We start from the raw sequence: 22,013 nt of genomic DNA, 5'->3' as shown, positions 1-22,013 counted from the left end.
CTCATTTTGTCAGTTAAGACAGCACAACTGCCAGAAGTTAGAGCCATGGAGAGAGATCCAAGAAACTGTTTCCATAATCCTGGGTCCCTCAGCTTGGGGCCTTAAGCTAATCATTTAACCTTTATATGGTTTAGTTTCCCCATCTGTAAAATGTGGATAATACTTATCCACTTTCATAAGTGGCAAGAATTTCTGGATGGAAGATGTTGCAGAAGTATAAAAATAGAGTTAGTATCACAAAAAGAGAACTATCTTTCAGGATGACTTAACCACATGATTTAAAGTTCATCTCTGTTCAGGAAAGCACTTATACACATGCCTAATTTTAAACATGGACTTTCCTGAATTGGAACATTAGACAGGAGACCTGTTAAACTATAAAAATACATTTCACCATAAATACCAGAAATCTTTCTATGACATATCAAATTTTTGGTGCTATTCTCTGCTGTTATTAATAGTCCCCCCAAAAATAGTAAAATGCTTCAGTACACTAGAACACCACTCTGACTCTTATGCTCACATCAATTTACTAAAATGGCGAGAATTTTATTCCAAGATCTGAATGCATATTTTGAAAGATTTCTTTATTTCAGGAATTATTTTTTAAAAATCTAATGATATAATAGTTTTAATCAACATTTCTAGTAATGTTCAGAACTACAGTGGTCAAAAATATTCAGTTTGCAACATAGAAACTAAATATTGGAATCGGTTTTGGAAATGACAATTCAGTTATGAAAAAAAATTAGTCTTTGTCATTAATTTCCTGTATTGGAAGTTGCAGATGTAGGGGCTGATGCAGGCGTCTCAGGGACTCTTCAACCTGTAAACGCAAGAGAGAATTAAATGGAGAACATTCTGTGTCCATATTTATCCCTTTCAGTCACCCCTAATTTGTACCTTCCTTTCATACTCTTGATATTCTTTCCCTGTAGCCAGGTCTTTCGCTTCTGTGAAGACACTAACCTTATGGCGCAGATTTCCCACAATAATCACAAGTGTAAACTCCTGGTCAGATCGCTCTAGGGATTACCATCCAAAAACAATTCCTGCCATTAGTGAGTTAATCTGTCAGTCAACAGACCGGCCAACGGGAACTGCAGCCCTACAGATGCATAAACATCCTCCTTCCAAGCGACTGAATGTATGACCCCATGCATAGTGCACGGTCATCTTCAGTCCAAAGCCTAGGAAAATTTATAAAGCCCATTTCATACAACAGCAGAACTGAATTATTTTATATGCTCTAGCATAAATTGCAAAATTCACACTCCAGACTAGTGTCAGATAGTGAAAATATTTTAAAGCCCCAGCCTTGATAAAGGGAACTCGTTTGAATCCTACCCAATTATTTTTTTAAAAATTTAACTCCATCTATTCACTAAGGGTTCTTGATCAAAAACCCAATAAAGTCAAGGGAGAATTTCCATTTACTTAATAGGCTATAAATCAGGGTCCTTTTTATTTATTGTGGATCGGAGGACTCTCTGTATTTCTCATAGAGCAGTGAAGATTTTTCCCAGTTCCATATCACTGCCACTATGGAAGATGGAGACTAGAGAGAAACCAGTTTATCACTACTGAGCAACACAAGTGAGTGACTTGTTTTCACACTCTCCCCCAGCCTCCACAGGCTGCCTGAGCAGTGCTGCAAATTTTCATTCTTAAGTCCTTCCTTCCAGCCTTTAAAGGAACTCCAGGTAATCTGTTACATATGCATATTTTTAGCATATAAAATTAAAATGCATAAATAAATAAATAAAATCTAAAAGCCACTTTCCAATTACCTCATGATTTATTGAAAAGTTTTAAATGGTGAGACCACAGCATCATTCACTTACGGTACATTAAGAGACTTATGAAAATACCTCTGCCAGTGCCTCTTTTAGCTTGTTATACTGTTCCACATCAAAATGTTGGCTTCTGGATTTCCGGTAGAAGTAGTGGAGGAATTGTCTGTCTTTAACATCTGGGTAAACATAATCCTGACAGATAGAAAAAGGACACAAATGTTTCGGTTTTTTTGGGCAGGCAGAGGGTTAGGAGTGCAAAGACATTTCTACAGATGGAGTTAAATCAAACTAACATACATAAAAAACCTTATAGTAATTAGAAGAAATCTAAACCATGACAAATAAATGACCTTATTTTCAGAATTGCAGAGCACTCACAGCTCCCATTGGAGTCAATAGGTGAGATTGTCAGAGGAGACTAAGAAAGTTGGGTTCTTGACACCTTTAGGCTCCTTTGAAAATCCCAGACAATGGTAGCATCTGAAAATCAGGCCATTAGTATTTATCAGTTTATCCAAACAGAATTACCTCAACCCTCCTGAAAGTCAGCAGAAAGCAAGAGGAGCAGAACTCACTCACAAACCCAGCCCTCAACAAACTAGCTGAGCTCCAAAACCCAGCATCCTTCCCCACCTGATGTTTTTTGTATATGTACTATAGGTTCCATATGTGCAAGTATCGGATATTCACCAACTATGTCCATACCAAACAAAATAAAAATGAAGGAGGGCATTATTGAATATGCAGCATGAAAAGGAATACAAGTAACTATCCAACTATGTGCTTTATAGTACATTGTAGGATCCCAAACATTTAATGGGCAAAAATGTAAGTTCCTTTATATTGTACAGGAATTGATGGCCATTTCCACATTCTGCACTTTGTCCACGTTCTGGGTTTTTGATGTTCAGGAACTCTTCCCCCTCCTCTAAACATGCCTCATGCCAACCTGTGACTTCTCCTTTGCACATCCAAGAGCAAGAAAGGAAGTTAGGCCACTTAAGAAAAATCCGCATCTTACTCAAGGAAATAAACTAAAGGTAGTCCAGGAAAAACAGCTGAAAAATTTCCATGCATGCATCAAGTGACATCTGAACTCCATCAAACAGAAAAAGAAAACTGATGGGTTTGCCTTCCTGGCCCACTAATAGGTTGCATTCCTTGACCAGCCCTGCTTTAGTACTTCCACTCTCTATGTAGAGACGTATGAGATACAGTTACCATCCGGGCCACATACAAAGAATGAAAGAGGATAGTTTTCATTTTCAGCATCAGATGGTATCCGCCTGGTCACTAATTGCAGTCAGGATTTTTAAGTGCAGCTCAGATGAGCAGTTTATCCCTGAGCTACATTAAAAACAAAGTTCCAGCCTAAGTGCAGTTCTACAGAACACACATGCACACAAACTTTGATGTTTAAATACATAGGCTAATTTATTATGAAAATCAGTGTAAGATGACTTCAGACATGTTTATATCATGGGACTTACCTGTTTAGTAAGTACAAAGTAAGCGTAGAATGCCAGGGCACTCCCGTAAGTGATAAAATACGTCACTGGCTCCATTATATCCCATGAATAGACCCACCACGTGAGCCAGGCCAGTGCTCCACCTTGAGTGGACAGTAGGGCTAAGCCAGTCCATAGGAGCCTATTGGTCTTTGCATCTGAACTTGTTGCAATTTTGGCTTTCATCTAGGAAAAAACGTTATTCATTCAACATGTGGATATTAATTTCATACATTCCTCTGACACCAGGGAGAGAACACATCCCAGTATGTACTTTCCTCCTGGATCAGAGCCTGCATTCAAGACTCCTACTCACTTTACTCCTGTGCCAAAAAATTAAAAATTCTGTCAAAAAAAAAAATTCTGCACACAATATTTTAAAATTCTGCATATTTTATCTGTCAAAGTAACACAACACAATATAATCATGCCAGTTTAAATTATTTTAGTAATTTATTTCAAAATATCTGTTGGCAAGTATGTCTGTAACAATGCAGACCAAAAAAAGATTCTGGTAATTTTTTTTTTTTTTTAACAAATAGATTCCTTATAGGGCATATTAATATACAATTTTGAGTAATTAATTTAAATTACATTACAGAACTGTATTTCCTGCACCTATCAGAAGCAGTGCAAAGGCTTGTGAGTGTCGGGAGTAATAGAGGAGCTGAGGGAGAGGGAAGGAGCCTGGAGTGAACCTGGAGAGTTGTTGGGTGTGGGTAGAGGTAATATGGAACAGGTTTGGGGTTTTTTTTTGGGGGGGGGGGGAGGGGCAGGATTGTTAGGGAGTTGGGGAGGCCTCCCTCATGCAGATCCTGGCTGATCCCAAGCCTCTCCCATTCAGTCACGCACATCTGCCCCTGTTCCCACCCACCTCCATCCCAATGGGTCCCTGCAGCCCCCTTCCCTTGTTTCCATGTGGCCATGCACCCCACTCCCATTCAACTCCTGGCTCAATGCTGTCACCCCACTAGCTCCTGAGCCCACAACCTAGTCTGTCCCCCCCCCACTAGCCATTCTGAACCTCAGTCTGTGACCCCCCCCCCCCAGCAGCCCCATGTGCCCCCTCTGTCCTAACCTGGCTCCACAGGCCAGGTGCTGTGCCACTGCTTACACGCAGAATTTCCCCCCCCACAGAAAATACATTCTCCCCCAGAAGTGCTGCAGTTCCGCCTTTTGCCCACCAGAGGCCTTTTATGGCACAGAACAGCCCGCTGCATTCATGCTGTTGGCTTTTCTGGCAGCATAGTGGCCTCTTGTGGTCAAAAGGTGGAACTGCAGCACTTCTGGGGCAGAATGTATTTTCTGCGGAAAAAAATAAAATTCTGTAGGACACATGTATTCTGTGCATGCACAGAATTCCCCCAGGAGTATCACTTGCAGGCCTTCCCTTCCCAGAAAGGCTTTGAGTTCACTCCCTGCATGGAGTACAGAGGGAATGAGCTCTACGAGGCCTCCATCTGGCCGTCCATCCACGCCTTTGGGATTCTACCAACTGGATTTGCATACATCAGCTGATGCTGCCTGATTTTTCAGAGAGGCACTTTCACAGCAGCTCTAACATTGCTGCCTTCAGTGTGAGGTCTGTTCCCACCCCATCAGGCACTTACTGGTCTCCTCCTCCCTATTCATCCCTTCATGTCACTTTAGCTTGGCCTGTCTTAGATTCACCATGTTTGCCCCTTTCCTAAGTTACGGTCATCATTAGTCAGATCCAACTGGCTGACCTGGTGATAGCATCATCACAGAAAAACAACACTGTTTTTAATTAACTAATGATTTTTCTGTGATATGGCAACATCACTCCGGACACCCAACCAGGTTCAGACAAAGTAACCAGGCAGTCCAGGGTAGTGCCAGCTCACCATAGTTTTTCTCCAGTTCTAGAAATTCTCAATAGGCTATGCCAAAAAACAGGAGGAGGAGGAGGAACTGGGTTGAAAATAATCCTGCATATGAACTGGCCATCACCTACCTGTCTGACAAATGAGGGGGGCTTGGCCCATTCATTCATGCTGGAATTGTCTTGTCATGGAAATTAGTTAAGAGAATTTTTTATATATATATATATATATATATATATATATATATAAAAAAAAACCTTCCCAACCTGCTCAAGGGGTACTAGCTGTTCCCTTAGGTGGTCCAGTTTCTGAAGCAGTTCTCTCTCTCTCCTTAACTGGTGGTCTTCTAAATGAAGGACGATGAACAGTCTATGAACCAAGGATTTGATATCTTCTGCTTCAGTAGCATGCTCTCTACTCCACTTCTCTGAAAAAAAGATTATGGTTGTCACAAGAGAGACAGGGTGGGTGAGGTAATATCTTTTATGGGACCAACTTCTGTTGGTAAAAGAGACAAGTTTTCAAGCTTACACAGTGACCTCCAGAAGACCTCTGTGTATCTTCGAAAGCTTGTCTCTCACCAACAGAAGTTGGTCCAGTAAAAGATATTACCTCTCCCACCTTGTCTTTCTAATATTCTGGGACCAACACGGTTACCAGCTGCAAACGTGGCTGTCATGACTGGTAAGATGTATCAAGCAATGCTCTTTGAAGAAATCACTGTTTACAGAGAGTGTTTACATGAGGCCACAAACTGAGGCTCAAAGGGGAGATGAAGCCAGACTTATTTTTTGTGGGGACTGCCATGATTTTTTTTTTTTAAAAAAAGACAAAAATATGCCTTGGAACAGATGTAACTGGATAATCAGATTTATTAAGACTTCAACACAGCTGTGGTTCTTACCTTTTACAGGGACTTGTACACTATAAGTGGTGTTGTTGATTACAAGTTTGAAGTCATTCATCAACAAAACTTCCATCAATGCTGTAGCAGGGATCTTGCTACCATCTGCAGGAGAAAACAGGAAGGCTTAAATCCTTAACACAAAATTTACTTTATTAAAAAAAAAAGAAAAACCTCTATGTCCGCGGTTTCCAAAAGTAACACCAGATAAAACTGTGTCTTTTAATAAACATTACATTAAGTTTGGAAGTGGCCAGTATGCAGGTACAACAACAAAGTGCTTTTAACAAATATGTTTCTTAACAGTATTAAGCCAAGAAGCATCATCTGAAAGTGCCCGCATTTCATTTGACCTGTCTGGCATAATTCACTATTGTTAGCAGCCTCCCTTTTATTTCAGTTCCAAGGAGAGACATTGTAACGAGAAAGCTATATTTAAAGACTCTCTTTACCTGTGTCAAGACCTTAAAATACTCCATTTTACCTAACACTAAGTCTTGGTTACTTTTAACCATTTCCTTTTGCATTTGGCTTGGTCTGGAAAATTAAACTAGTTAGATCAGATTCACTTTCTAGAGAATGGTCTTGTGGTTACAACACAGGGCTCTGCCTCAGGAGATCTAGCTCCACCAAACTTATTGAGGGATGCAGGTAAGTCAAAGTTTCTCTCTCTGTCTCTCTGTTTTCTCTTAGTTGGAGATGGTTCTGTTAAGCTCTCAGAAGCATTGAGAGGCTAACATTAATGTTTGCAATGTTTTGGATGGAGGATACTACAACATAAGACAAGACCTTAGAAATTCCACACAAGAACTCAAGGATTATGATGCAAAGTTATTTACAACCTTAATTATAGTATCACTACTGTGGTTCCATTTCTCTTTAGTTGGGATTTATTGTTTGAAATCAGAGTATCAATCACTGGAGGAAGAAAGATGAAGATGTATCTCCTTTCCATGCCAACTTTTTACTATTAAGTTGACAGCCTCTTCAGCATGGCTATAGAAGTCCTATATTTTCAGTCCTCATTCTCACACACAATTTTGGTTGAACCCTGAATAAGATTTGTTGGAAACTAAACAAACCTCACTCGGTTACAGATTTCCTTTCCCTGGATGAGTTCTTCTAGCTGGGAGTAGAGAATTTTGGCATTCTTGTTCTCCAGATTTTCCTAATCAGTCAGTACAGATGGGAAAATTTAGTGCTTATACTTTTAATACATTTTTTAAAGCAGGCTTTAGCTTTGATTGGGAGCAAGGGGTGTGTATAATGAATAGTCTTATTAAGGGAGGTAAGGAGGCAGAAAGGAGACAGTGCACTGGCCTCTGTCGAAGAGAGTTCAAACTCATTCTCATCCTTTTGTCCATAGACTTGTGGAAGTACTTATTGGCCCACCAACAATGAAAAATAAGGGTAAAAAAAAAAAAAAAAAGATTAATAGTTCACATGAATCCGAACAACTATTTAAGATTGCAGACAAGGGAACAAAACAGGAAGGACTGAAAGACAGGTGCAGACAGAGGACTTTTCTAAAACAGTGAAGCACTGAAAATATTGATACATGAATGGTATATATAATAATCACTGGAGTGTAGGACTGTTTTGTTGTTCCTCTCCACCTCAATCCCATTTGCTTCCACTAAATCTATGGTGCAAACTGTTGACGTAAGTTTGCTTGCTGTACTGATGACCCCAATTTAGGAAAATACTTAATCAGACGCTTAAGTCCACTCCTAATGGTTTTAAGGAAACGTTTAAGTACTTTGCTGAACTGGAGACTCAGCACCTGAAATGGACAGACTGCCCGGGAGATGTAGAAGAGGTCTGAGAAACAGGAAATCTGGGCTCTGATTCTATCTCTGCCACTGACTAACTGTTTGATCTTACCTCCATTTTCCTATTAATAATTTTGAGACTCTTGGCTGAGAGGTGCTATACGAGTGGGTAAATATAAGTATGATTCCTGACTGAGCATACTGGAGGTTTTATGCTGCCATGCTACAGTCCCAGACTTTCCATCTGTCTCCATGTGCCTGTTATAGAAGCACACTGTAGATAACTCCACACCTGCACTTTCTCTGCTGTCTGGACCCATTTGGCAGTAGCTGCTGAGATTTCTATTAATGAGCCCAAGAAGCTAACACACCAGCTGGTTCTCCCTACCCACTCTGTGTGGGTCGGGTGACGAACTGAGAGCACTATCACTTTCATCCAAAAAATTTAAATTGTGCACATCCACTCAGTTTTTCAACATTTTACAAATGTCACCTTAATAATTTACATGTAAATGAGCTTCAGCAGTCTCATTAAAATGCCACTGTTGCCATTAAGACAACAATACTTCAAAAAGGAGCACTTGTTTGAAAGCTCCAGATAGGATTTCTTTTTCATATTTGATGCAATATTGAGCTTTATTAACCTGTCTAATGCTTTGTTAACTGGAGGAAAAACAGAAAAGCATTGGAAGCCTGAAAAACATAACAATTTTCTGTACAAGGCAATTTTCCTTCCCATTTATCATACTGCAGGTGCAGAGATGTCAACAAAAAGCTTTTCTTTCTCTAAATTTATACAGTGCTAGAATGATATCCATAGAAAAAGTAAAGTAAAGTAAACAAGCCAGTTCAGGTTATCTTATCTTTTTCTAATATATAGTGTTAGGTTAGATCTTTCTACTTTCATTTTATCTACTAGCAAAAACAGGAGAAATATCTGCATTTAAATCAAAACTTCCTGGGATAGTCATTTCTTGTTTAAAAAAAAATAGAGTGTCACATTTTAAAATGTAATAATCCATAGTGTTTGGCTAACACTTGTCAGTATAATAGTCATTTCCTGATAAAGTAAATATAAAAGTTATTCTACATTGTTACAATTTCTTGGCATTTGAAGGTTTGTGGTGTAGAAGATTAACTATGTCACAACTGTTAAATAAATTCAAGCCAGATACTTTATCAGATGAGATGTTTCCATCTTGGTGAAGTTAGCCGTATTTCCTCTAGAATTGGTAGGGACATCTGCAAAATATGTGGCCATGCTATTTCTTATTGAAATAGCATTGTGTACTATATCAACAAAATAACTGAAGCTAAGAATGCGTGGTTAACATTAAACTTTTTCAGCTTAATATATAGGGATGGGATTCAGCAGACAGTTACACTTTTAAGTGTAAATACTCCATGTAGACTCCACTAACATCAATAAGACTTTGTACTGGGGTACCTGTGCTCACAGATGCACTTTCTGCAGGATCGTGACGTGACTTAGTTATTTGCAAAGATTGGGGATAGCCCCATATTACCGCATAATCTATTGTGAAAACTCACATAAGTCCTAGTCCAGACAGTTCTGGGGGTAACAATTTGTTTTCTTGCTTGCAGAGAATATAAGAAAGTATTACAGAATATAACTTTTGCAATGCCTGTATTTTATCCACATGCTCAAATAGACAGACTATGGCCTTCATTAAATCAATCTACACGCTTTATGAATTCAGAGGATAAAAATGTTTTAAGAGATGAAAATCAATTACAAAAAGGATATTAAGAGCCTATTTTGTAGTTCAAGTATGATATACTCTTCTACTCTGGAAAGAAGAAAATCTAAGTTTCTGCTTAAAGAAAAGGAGTACTTGTGGCACCTTAGAGACTAACCAATTTATTTGCGCATGAGCTTTCGTGAGCTACAGCTTACTTCATCGGATGCATCCGATGAAGTGAGCTGTAGCTCACGAAAGCTCATGCTCAAATAAATCGGTTAGTCTCTAAGGTGCCACAAGTACTCCTCTTCTTTTTGCGAATACAGACTAACACGGCTGTTACTCTGAAATAAGTTTCTGCTTATAACTGTAAAAGTTTGTAAGTGGTAATATACTATTTCAGAGATAACAGTGTTCTTATAGTATGAGCACACACAGTAATGACAAGGTAGTTCTGGTTGAAAAGGCTCCCTCACCATTAATTTCTATTTTCAGCAGATTATTAAAAAAAAGTTCCCTGCTAAAAAAATCACCTCTGGCGCATAAGCACAAAATTTCAGCCCAAAGGTATATTTTCCTAAGTCTGCCTGGTTTTGTATTATACGGATGTGAAAAATAAAATGGCTCATTCACAGTTAAAAACTACAGAAGATGCACATTCTAATAATTTATCAAGTGGTTTTGTGTTAAAGGGAGTGTTGTGCCAATAGCAGTCTTTGTTACCATGATGTATGTTTTGTTGAATTAAAACATTGGTAGAGAAATAAAGATACATAGCAACATTTTCAAAGTGCCCAAGTGATGGTTCAGGTTCTCCCAGGGGAGGATCATCCAGAGTAGGCATCGACACCAGAGTCAGGTGCCTGGAAGAGTCTGTCGCTCTTTATCAGCAGCTCAATGTTCTATGGGGCTTGGTGGTTTTGTTTCTAAAGGATGTATGTGGTCTATCTTCAGGACAATGAGTTTTGCTTAGAGTGCCCCCGATCAGTACTGAGTTTTTAGGGCTGCCTCGGTGCCAGTGATGCTGGGGTCAGTTTCCATGCCCAGTCCTTTATTAGCACCCTCTTCTGTGCGCCAGTCTTTGGAATCGCTTGCTTATTAGACAGGGTGCTAGGTAAGGCTGGTGTGCCTGTTAAAAGGACTCTAGAGCTTGTCTCCTCAGGGTCTCATGAGACCTTCATAGGTGGCTCCAAAAGATGGAGCTTCAACCTGTGACTTACATATTCTTGTGGTGAATGACAGGTGCACCAAATACCCGCTCAGCATACATGACTCTCCCAAACAGAAGAGACATTTGTGTCTATCTTTCAGGGGAATGCGACCATCACAGGACAGACAGGGCTTGAAGCCACAGGTTGAGTCCACCATGTTAAGTAGCCTATAGAGGGGGTCTATACGAGGAAGGAGGTGGGGTGGGAAACAGTCTAACCATCAATACTCAGTCCAGACAGGTCAATATAGATCATGGCAGTCGTATGTTGAAGAATCAGAAGAGTTCTGAATGTTTGTAGAAGATTTTTGGGACGGTTTAGTCAAAGCTAAGAACCATCATGTTGGACAATTGCCAGGTTTTGCCTCATTGCCAGGGGTGGTAAGAGACAACTGAGGGAGAGTCGAGGTCGCTCCACACTTTATGTTTCTGAGACTGGAGAACTGCAGTTGACAGGCTTCATGGCAGAAGTGTGTTTTAAAGAGGTGTCTGAAAGAAGCAGCTTGGCACACAGCAAGAGAGGGAGTTGTAGAACTTCCTGGTGTGAGGGCCAGCATGGAAGAAGGCACAAAAATAGGGAATGGTTTAAGGCAGGAGTGCCTGGACTGAAAAAAAGAGCTATACGTAACACGAGGTGATAGCAGAGTCGTGAGAAAGCACAGTGTTGGGCAAAGCCTTGAAGGTGAAGATGAGAAGTTTCAACCTGCTGGAAAGGCCAAGAGTAGGCAATGAAGGAATTCAAAGAGCGACACGACCTGGTCAGAGTGGCTAATAAGGAAGATAGTTTTGGCAGCAACATTTTGAATTGATTGTAGGAGTGTGAGGTGGGAATCAAGGTAGTCACAGCAGTAGAAACATACAGGATGAACAAATCGGATTTTGCAACAAACAGGACATAGGGGGAAGGAGAAAAGAGGGTCAAATACAACACTGAGGCTGTGAGCCTAGGAAACAGGGATTGTAGTGAAATTGTTAACAGAGAAAGATATACAAGAACCTCAGTTTTTCCCATTGTGAGCTGGGCTATCCAGAAAGAGATGCTGACACACAGGAGGAGACTGGATAGGTAGAAGAGATTGTGGTGAAGATGATGATTTTGGAGTAACAAACAACGGAAGAATGAGAGGTCACCAAGGGAAAGTATGTATGGGGTGGAAGGAAATAAAAGCAGCAGGCCAATGGCAATATTTTCTTAATTAAGGGTTTTTAAGTTTGTAAAACAAAGTCACTAACCCACTCAAAAAGTCTCTCACAACAAGCCTATAGGATAATCTCAAATTGCTTATTTAAGGGCCATATACCCATCTTTGAGCAAGACCTTAGGAATTTCTGTCATTCAGGGAATGATAAAAATTGAGATCTCTCTTCCACAGTGGGTTTTGTTTCCAGAACAATGGAACTCACTTGGTTTTGGTCGCAGAACAACAGAAGACAGATTTCTTACCAAGAAAAGAAAATCTATGCCTTCAGCTAAATAAATCCTCACCTATTGTTATTCTCAAGTTGTCTCCCAACCTCTACATCATACTCACAGAAACACTGACAGACACAACTAGTCACATAGAGAGAGAGAGAGAGAGACTCTCTCTCAACCCAGTGCAGGGGCCTTTAAGACTAGTGGTAGGAGAAATATTGGGAAAGCCAGAAGCATTAAAAATCACTGTAAAAAAGATGAGCTTTTTGAAGACGGTATCAAAGAAAAGTACCAGATCATAAAAAGGTTAAATTGACAGGTCCAAATTCTGTATTTTTAATCAGGCTTCTCTAGGGAGATACTGAAATTAACCCATGGAACATCATTAATTTATGATGCTCTTAAGGAGTACTAACAATTAAGAACCACCCATCCTCTTTAGTTCTATAGAATCTGATCAATGACTGAGAAAAAGAATACTGCCCAAGACAATTACTGTTTACAACCTATTTAAGAAAGGACAAGTTCAGGTTATTTTAAACAGGCAGCAGAGTTTGTAAATACCTGTTGTAAAGACTTCTGCCCTCTGAATTCCTTTATCTTCTTTCTGTACATCCTGCAGGAAGGTCCCCACCGTTGTTAACATTGGCTTGACGGTAAACTGACAGCGCTCTTTTCTTGAAGGTAACATAAGGGTTACCACAGGAAGGCCATATCTGTAATTGACAGTTACTTCTAAAAAAAAGGAAATAAAGCCATATTGTAATGTTTTAAATTTACACTTGCTTTTAAAAACAGAGATGTTTAATATAGAAAGACACTGACAATCTACATTTGTTCAATGTACTGTACTTAACTACAACATAATGCTTCATACTTTAACTTCTGGAACACTCAATCATTATCAATAATAATTAAGACCCGCCACACGACTGTGAAGCAAGTATCCTTCCCATTTTAATCCTGGGGCAACCCAAGCAACAAAAGGGTACGTGAACTGCTCAAAGTCACTCAAGAAGTCAATGACAGGGCTCAGAATAGATACCCAATCTCCGACTCCCAGTTCTGTGCAGTAATCCCTCACCATGGCTGAATGAGAGATACTTGCTGCTATGCAACTGAAGTCATGCACATTCAGTGTTTCTAAACATGTCATTTTCAGAAGGCTGGAACTGGAAGTTCAGTTGATTTGAAAAGAGCAAACTTACCATCAGATGGCACCAGTGTGCTATAGCATGCTGCTTTATAGTGCTTCAGATTTCCACTTTGCCTCAGACACAGCATCTGCAATAGAGATTTTGGCTTTAAGAAAGGGTTGGGATAGAATGTTTCCTTGGTGAGAGGCAGTCTCTAGCCCAATATGGTAATCTACTTAAAATATGAAAAATCATCTCCCTAACTACAAAAGGCTTTAGAGACTCTCTTGCTGGGCAGGACCATTCCTATTTGTCCTAATATTTCAACCAGTATGCTACTAATATCTTAAGATGAAAGCACGGCTCAGAAGCAGAGCAGCACTTCTTTAGTGTTAGGCAGTATATTGTAAATAACTTGAAATGTTTCTACACTGTCATGGCTTGTAGGAGAGAATATCACCACTCATTATGCACACAACTGCTTGGAGAAGGTCATGCAACCTATCTTTTACAATAGTATTTGTCTGTGTTGAATGAAAAATAGCTTACTTTAAGGGAACTGTGTTGTTTGAACTTCTGAGTAACCAGTAAGGTAATAAAGAAGCTGTTTTATACTGGTTTGGTAAATCTAAGTATTGAAATATCCACCAGCTTTTTGTGGATTGTCTATCCCATTCTTTGCAGTTCACCCTGAGTGACCACAGCTGGCCCCCACTAGGACCCTGATGACAGTTACCTTTTGGAATGAACACACAGAGTAATCACAGCAGGTGTTTTAACCTGAACAAGGTCACTAAAAATGTCCACCCCCTGAAATACCGGTAAATAACGATAATATGTCTCACTCAAGGCTTGTCTACACACAAAAGTTGCTTTACCTATATCGGTATAGTCCAAGCAGTACAACTCCTCCCCTCGGGTGGATCCAGTTAGATTGGTATAAAGGTTCTTAATACTGGCATAGCTATTCCCATATGGCAGTGGTTCTCAACTCTGGTCCACCGCTCGTTCAGTGAAAGCCCCTGGCGCCCCGGGCTGGTTTGTTTACGTGCTGCGTCTGCAGGTTCGGCCAATCGCGGCTCCCACTGGCCACGGTTGGCTGCTCCAGGCCAATGGGGGCTGTGGGAAGGGCGGCCAGCATATCCCCTCGGCCCGCACCGCTTTCTGCAGCCCCAATTGGCCAGGAGCGGCCAACCGCGGCCAGTGGGAGCCACGATTGGCCGAACCTGCAGACGCAGCACGTAAACAAACCAGCCCGGCGCGCCAGGGGCTTTCACTGAACGAGCGGTGGACCAGAGTTGAGAACCACTGCCATATGGGAAGGGAAATAAACCAGAGTCTCCTTTATGCCAGTACCACTACAACTACACTCAAGACTGGGCCAGTATAACTATACCTGTTTAGAAAAGAAAAAAACCCAAACCCTGGCCCCCTTAACTGAAAGTTACAAAAAAAGAGTGTGGATATGGACTAAGCAAAGTTGAGACTTGACAGGGAAGGAGGAAACTGCACAGTTTGGGGTCAGTTTACCAGATAAAGGAGTAACCCCCTGGAAGGCTTGCAACACGCTTTGCCTGAGGCAGATATATTTCTGCTTTCAGTGCCTGCAAGCTAAACCCTTTATGAAATGTATCAAGGGGCATTACAAAAGTATGAGGGACCCACCCGCAGGTGCTTGGGGACCTGATTATGATGTTCTTGTATTTAACTGAATTGTGAGCTTTTCCTTTTTGGATAATAAGCACCCTGTAGGGTAGCAAAAAGAATAAGTTTATAAAGAGTGATTCCATAGTATGTGTTGTGTGTTTCATTTATGGGTGGTGGTTTGCAGGGTTTGGATAGGAGTTTTGTTTTTTATATCTGCCCCTCCTGCAAACTGGGTTTTAAAAAGTGAGAGGTTTTCAGGTTGGGAAATTCTCAGTTGCTTGTGACAACTGAGTCTAGACAGTGGGCAGGAACCTGACATTAAATACAAAAATACCTTAAAATTATTGTTTTAAAAAAGAAAATCTGTGGCTGCTAGCCAGTCCATGATTGCTGCAGAACAATCCAGAACTTTATAGCAGTAGCATGAACTGAAATCATCTCTCCCTGCTCCAAAAGCACAAACTCCTTCCATCTGAGCAAAAGGAAACTCTCTATTAGCAAACTAGGATCTGTGACACAGTTAAGCAGTTCTGGTTCCACCTAGTAGAAGACATGCACCGTATGCCACACATACAGCATTAGGCACAACAACAGAAAAAAAATTAAGCAATTCATATCCCAGTTTTTCAGAAAAGCGTTTCAAAGCAAGACAAAACAAACAGACTAATATGTCCTCAGTAATCTAGTATATAATAATCACAATGTATCAGGCATGTCTCCCTGGAAGCTACTTAAGACATGCCTCTTTGTATTGATATATGATGAGCAATTACTTCTGCTTCTGCTCATTAACGAATTACCTGTGGTTCACCCTGTCCTGGACATTGTACCACACTGTTTGCATGAAGGTGCAGCTTTATTTCTTTTGTTGCAGATTTTTTGGCATCAATTTTGTTTAGACAGTGGACAACCTACTCAATAATTATCAGTTGGAAAATACTAATTCACTTTATAGATGCCTTACTTGGAATGAGTTCTTTTAGAACATATGGGTGTATTCTTTAGAAGATTGTGTGTATTGTTTGTAACCCACTAGAAAAAAGTCTTTGTATACTGTATTTATAAAGATTGAAATGAAATTCTGTCTGTAAGATAAAATGGATATAATCTGCATCTATTAATGAAGTAATGTTTGAGTGAAACAAAAGGAATAGCCTCACAGTACATATTTTATATGGTTTCTCTTTCTGCAAAGACTTATTCCTGTGCTTCTCCCCAGTGCAAACAAACAAAACCCTTGATTATATCTTTTTCTTTCCTTCCTGAAAAACAACCTGTTTATAATCAAACACGATAATACACACAAAGAGAAAAATAAATGGAGGTAACTCAAGAGGCTTTATTAGCTTTAGACAGTAAGATAGCAGGAGAGGTTACTGGCTAAGAGTGAAGTCATGCTTTAGGGGATAAAATGGTTTGTTAAATGAGAAAATAGCTGAAAAAGGAGTAACAGTGAGTGGTTATAACTGGTATCTACTCAATGGAAAGAGGTCACTAGCAGATTTGCCCTAGGGTTTGTTTTGTGACTACCCTTATAGATAAGTCATATTTGATCAGAATATAAACATATGACAAAGGCTTGCTGCTGATGCTGAAAACCATGTTCTAACAAACTATATGTAGCAATGCAACCAAGTTCAGAGGGACTGGGAATATTGGTTAAGCAACTGTCTCCATTTATGCACAATGCTGTTTAATGTACAAAAAACATAATAGATAAGCCTGGGAGGGAAACAACCAGTAGACAGTGATGATACTTACTCAACAAGACAGTCATGCAGCAGATTAATCAAGAAAGTTTTATTTGTAAATGGAGACTAATCATTAGTCATCTGCACAGTGCACATAGCTGCAGTACAGAAAGACATAAGTACATCAAAAAAGGAACACAATTCAAATCAAGCCAAGTGATTGTTTCTGTGCAAAGCCAAGTTTCTCCGTAAGGGAAAACAAAGGGCTGAGTTAACATCCTTGCTCTGCTCAGGATTTAAATCTGGGGTTCCAGATGTGATTTTAAGTATGAGTCTCTGGCCATTAACCTATCCCCCCCAGCATAAAGCACTGGGCTGTAGTGATTGCAGTTCTGAAAGGTCACACTGGTACATAAAAGAGAGCATCTTTTCAAACTATATTGCAATTAATTTGTCACTGTTTTTAAGGAGCCAAGAAATCACCACACATTGTAGTAAAAACAAGCAAAGACTCAAAATATTTAAGAGTCAAAAAGCTGATATTAATGAAAGACAACACATTTTTGTTAAAAGAAAAGGAGTACTTGTGGCACCTTAGAGACTAACCAATTTATTTGAGCAAGAGCTTTCGTGAGCTACAGCTCACTTCATCGGATGCATACCGTGGAAACTGCAGTAGACATTATATACACACAGAGACCATGAAACAATACCCCCTCCCACCCCACTGTCCTGCTGGTAATAGCTTATCTAAAGTGATCATCAAGTTGGGCCATTTCCAGCACAAATCCAGGTTTTCTCACCCTCCGCCCCCCCCCCACACACACAAACTCACTCTCCTGCTGGTAATAGCCCATCCAAAGTGACCACTCTCTTCACAATGTGTATTATAATCAAGGTGGGTCATTTCCAGCACAAATCCAGGTTCTCTCACTCCTGGATTTGTGCTGGAAATGACCCACCTTGATTATCATTACCAGCAGGAGAGTGAGTTTGTGTGTGTGTGTGGGGGGGGAATGTGAGAAAACCTGGATTTGTGCTGGAAATGGCCCAACATTTCCAGCAGGACAGTGGGGTGGGAGGGGGTATTGTTTCATGGTCTCTGTGTGTATATAATGTCTACTGCAGTTTCCACGGTATGCATCCGATGAAGTGAGCTGTAGCTCACGAAAGCTCTTGCTCAAATAAATTGGTTAGTCTCTAAGGTGCTACAAGTACTCCTTTTCTTTTTGCAAAGACAGATTAACACAGCTGTTACTCTGAAACATTTTTGTTAGCAGTCCAGCCACTTCATTAAGTTCCTTCAGAACTCTTAAGTGTTTGCGGTTTGGACCTGCTTACTTGTTGATACATTAATTAGCAACTTGTTCTAGACCTCCTCTTTTCACATCTCAATCTGACAGTTTCTCATCTTTATTACCTGAAAAGGGTGGCCTTTGGTAAGCCTCTCTCCAGTATCCTCTTAAATGAAGACTGATTCAAAGAAATCATTTAGCTTCTCTATATTTTCTGGTATTATCTTCCTCAGTTATTCCCCTTTACCTACCTGGTGGCCCAACAGACCCACTGAATTTCCCATAGACTTCCTACTTCCAATATCCTTAAATAATTTGTGTGTTAATAACATTTTAGATTGTTCTTCAGATTAATTCCCCCGTTTCATGTTACATTTTAGCTGACATTGTTTACTTCATTTGGGCTGAATTTCCATTTATTAAAACATGCCTGATTGGCTAAAATTACCACTTGATGCCTGGCTGTTTAACAATACTGGTTGTGACTTGTCATCTTACTTTCTTTTTCATTTAGGAGTCTGACTGCCTTCTGTGACTCAGTGATGGTGTCCTTAAACAGCCACCTGCCTGGGTTTTAACTGCCTTGTTCTTGACTGTAAAATATCTTTGATAAGTTTTCTAATTTAATTTATTGTAAAGCTCCATTTGATGTTAATGTTATAGCGATACTTTTGGGTACAATTCCTTCTCTGAGAACGTTGAGTTTACTTGTAACGTGGTCACTATTACTTAATAATAGTTGAGCCACTATTTTCTTGAGCTAGCTCCTTTGTGTTACTTAGTGCTATGGTGAGAGGAGCCTGTCCTCCTGTGTGCTCCAGAATTAGTTGTTCCAAGAATCAACTATTTAAGTTGTTCAGAAATTGCTTCTCTAAACCTGGTCTCCAGATTTACATTTGACCAGTTTACATGTAGGTAAGCTGAAATCATGCCTCATTAAGGCTTGATTTCCCTAAAACACTACACACTCAATATTAGAGCTGCCCAGGAACCAGGATTTCCATTCCACAGGAAATTCTGAAATTAAAAAAAAAATCTGAATCTTAATGTAAAGCTGAAGTTTGAAATTTCCTGTTTAAAAAAAAGAGTTTTGATTTGCCACTACTCACATGATCAAAACAAAATGTTTCAAATTGTTTCATTTAGATAAATGTATCATTTCAATAAAATCAAACTTTATTTCAATTTTATCATTTAGAGTCATTCTGTTTAATTTATATATTAAAACATTAATTTTAATATGTTTATATATGATATTTAATTTCAATGTAAGAGTCAAAATGAAATGAAATGAAACATCAAAATGAATGAGAAAGTTGAAATGATTCACTTTGCACTTTTTCCCACTGAAAAAGTTGTGGGAGTCCATATATTCCAAATAAATGTTTCTTTTCTTTGAAACTGCATTTTTGATAGAAAAATGCTCCATCGTAAATTTTTCAACCAACTTTACTCAATATATATTTTCCTAATCCAGAGTGTCAACAGCATAATCCTACTAATGTATTTGTATTCTTTGGATATGGGATTTTATCAATAATTCCGAGAGTCAAATGTGCAGCCTTTAGAGAAATTAACTGCCCCAACACATGGCTATAGTCTATATGGTACATGCTAGGCAGCCTATATTCACATTTCTCTTCTTCCCAAAGGCAATGATAATTTATTATTCTACTTTCCTCTTTCAGTACAACACAATTCACTGCTAAACATAAGCATTTTAGAACCATTTAAATTACATTGCAGTAAAAAGCACTCCATTTAAAATAGATCTTGCTGTGAGCCTTTCAACAGTAATATAGTGTTAGAGCTCTTCCTTCTTCATATGAGCAGGGGCGCCCCTATTACTACAATAACTCAGGTGCTCTCAATTGTCACCCATGGCTCTCATTTAATATCAGTGCAATTCTCTTAAACCGTCTGCTTGAGAAGCAAGGAGGAAGAAAACTCAGAAAAACCATTTGAGAAACGAGGGACTGGACAACCGAAAGGTGAATTATGTGTCCTGTCCTTCAAACTGTAATCACTCAGCGCCAAGTCACGTCCCTAGCATGACTCTCTGTATATGGATCTCATCCAGCCTGTGGAGGAAGAGGGGAGGGGAGAAGAGTCACCTGCCTCTGTAATGCTATTTGGTCTGCTGAGTCAGGGATTGGGTCCAGACCAGGCATGCATCAGTCCATGTTCATTGGGTGCACACACATCCCATTCCCTGCCCACCATATTGTCTCCACAGTGATTGCTAAGAAGCAGCAACATCAGCCTGAGTTATTACCTATTCTGCTGGCTCCTTGGTGTTGCAGAGCTCCCCTTTAAGAACAGCCACAGTGGGGTGGTGAGTGGGGAAGGTTAATGCTGGGGCCCCAAAGCCAGTGCAGTCCCACATGGATTTTGCATGGAAGGCCCAGGCTTCTTCCAGATCAACCCAGGATTCTCCTGGATTCCAGAGGGTCTGTGGGGTTCATTGGCAGCCCATGGCCTGTTCTATGGAAGGAGGAGCCATCCCCGTCTCAATGGGATGAAGTGCAGGAGAAAGTTCTGCAGTTTCCCTCCACTATAAAGGTACATTGCCTCAGTGCTCAATTGCAAACAGCCCAGTGAAGTTAATTCACTGGGACTGAGAAGTCAACTGATTACAGACCTTCCTAGACATTCATCTATCCCAGCAAACAACAACAGGCATACTATGTCAGGGGTTTCTATACTCCTTAACATTGGATTAGATAAGTATAACAATGCTTCTTCTAGGTTTAAAATATTAATATGTAAAAATATAAAATGAGATTAATATAAATATAGCCAGCTATTTATGAGAAAGTTCTCAATATTTTACTTACATGTTTTAGCATCCCCAACACACAGCGACACATTATTGGGAGTAAGGGACTGGAGAGATGTGTGCGTGCATGTGATATTAATTGCAATTTTCTCCTCTAAGAGAAACAAATCTGGAAAGCAATTCATGCAGAATGACAAGATTGAAGAGCCAATAGCCGTGATTTGTGACCGAGCCTGTACTCCAGAAATTAAATGAAGGTTTAAAAAATAAAAATAAAAAGGGGTTGCACATCCAAAATCATTAGATACCTTATCCCAAAATGAATCAGTCTTTCAGACAAAGTTTATAACAAGTACAAGTGAAGTTACAATTTAAAAGTTGTTCACTAGACCTATTTTATATTTTTTCTAATGTTAGTTTTTTGTTAGTAAGAAAACATATGTATAAGGGAGCAAGATATGATGAGCCCTAATGACCACCCTAACAATCATTTTATATAACTGTTCATTTGAGCTATGGAAATGCCTCCCTGTTTTGCATGGCAACCCTTTTATTAACATTTCAATAATTTCTTCCTGCTTTTATTGACCAGAATTTTCATTGTTCTCTGCAGTTCCTAGAATTGATTTAAATCACCATGGAATAAGATATTTTTTATACAAATTACAATTCTTGTTCAGGAGGCTGGTAAATTTGAGCAATTTATCAGCAAGAGGACAATTAATTCTTTTTTTTTTTTTTTAAATCATTCACTCTCTGAAATAATACTGTTGTATACAGTTACAATTTCACCCCAGAGAAGATAAATGCCCAGTGCTCCAAGTATCAGAAACAGCCCTTTTCTCTTTCCTAAGAAAGTCATTGCTGATAAATTCTCTTACCTTTCTAAACAACATCTTTTGCATCACAATCGGAATTAGTAAGCAAATCCAGTAGAACCTCAGAGTTATGAATGCCTCAGGAATGGAAGTTGTTCATAACTCTGAAATATTAACTCTCAACAAAACTTTATGGTTCTTTCAAAAGTTTTACAACTGAACATAGACTTACTACAGCTTTGAAACTTTACTATGCAGAAGAAATATGCTGCTTGATTTTTTTTTTTAGTTTACGTTAAGCACAGTACTGAACTGTATTTGCCTTTTTTTTTGGTCTGTGCTGCTGCTGCCTGAGTGTGTACTTCCGGTTCCAAATTAGATGTGTGGTTGACCGGTGGTTTGTAACTCTGGTGCACACTGAGGTTCTACTGTATCTTCTCCCAAATGGAATACTTTATTGTGCTGTTCTGAACAGTACTATGGAGGATTCAACTGC

At 39.5% G+C, this 22,013-nt stretch overlaps 1 protein-coding gene across 4 annotated transcripts in view; it reads right to left on the bottom strand.

The window, feature by feature from the left end:
- Positions 1 to 568: 568 nt before the first annotated feature.
- MCUB (mitochondrial calcium uniporter dominant negative subunit beta) overlaps positions 569 to 22,013 on the bottom strand; it is a 74,361-nt gene continuing 52,916 nt past the window's right edge. For 3 of the 4 annotated variants that reach the window (XM_077815133.1, XM_077815132.1, XM_077815135.1), the window contains 7 exons: positions 13,360 to 13,435; positions 12,716 to 12,886; positions 6,053 to 6,157; positions 5,415 to 5,575; positions 3,287 to 3,490; positions 1,872 to 1,988; positions 569 to 826 (listed from right to left, as the gene is read on the bottom strand). In XM_077815133.1, coding sequence (XP_077671259.1) covers positions 749 to 826; positions 1,872 to 1,988; positions 3,287 to 3,490; positions 5,415 to 5,575; positions 6,053 to 6,157; positions 12,716 to 12,886; positions 13,360 to 13,435 — 912 coding nt within the window. In that variant the 3' untranslated portion in view covers positions 569 to 748. Of the gene's footprint in view, positions 827 to 1,871; positions 1,989 to 3,286; positions 3,491 to 5,414; positions 5,576 to 6,052; positions 6,158 to 12,715; positions 12,887 to 13,359; positions 13,436 to 14,165; positions 14,228 to 22,013 lie in introns of those variants that run through there. The other variant, XM_077815136.1, reaches the window with a different exon arrangement.

This window comes from Eretmochelys imbricata, chromosome 4 (assembly GCF_965152235.1).
Source record: "Eretmochelys imbricata isolate rEreImb1 chromosome 4, rEreImb1.hap1, whole genome shotgun sequence".
NCBI classification, from domain to species: domain Eukaryota; kingdom Metazoa; phylum Chordata; order Testudines; family Cheloniidae; genus Eretmochelys; species Eretmochelys imbricata.
Note: the sequence above shows the minus strand (reverse complement) of the source record. Positions and strands in the feature narration are given on the sequence as shown.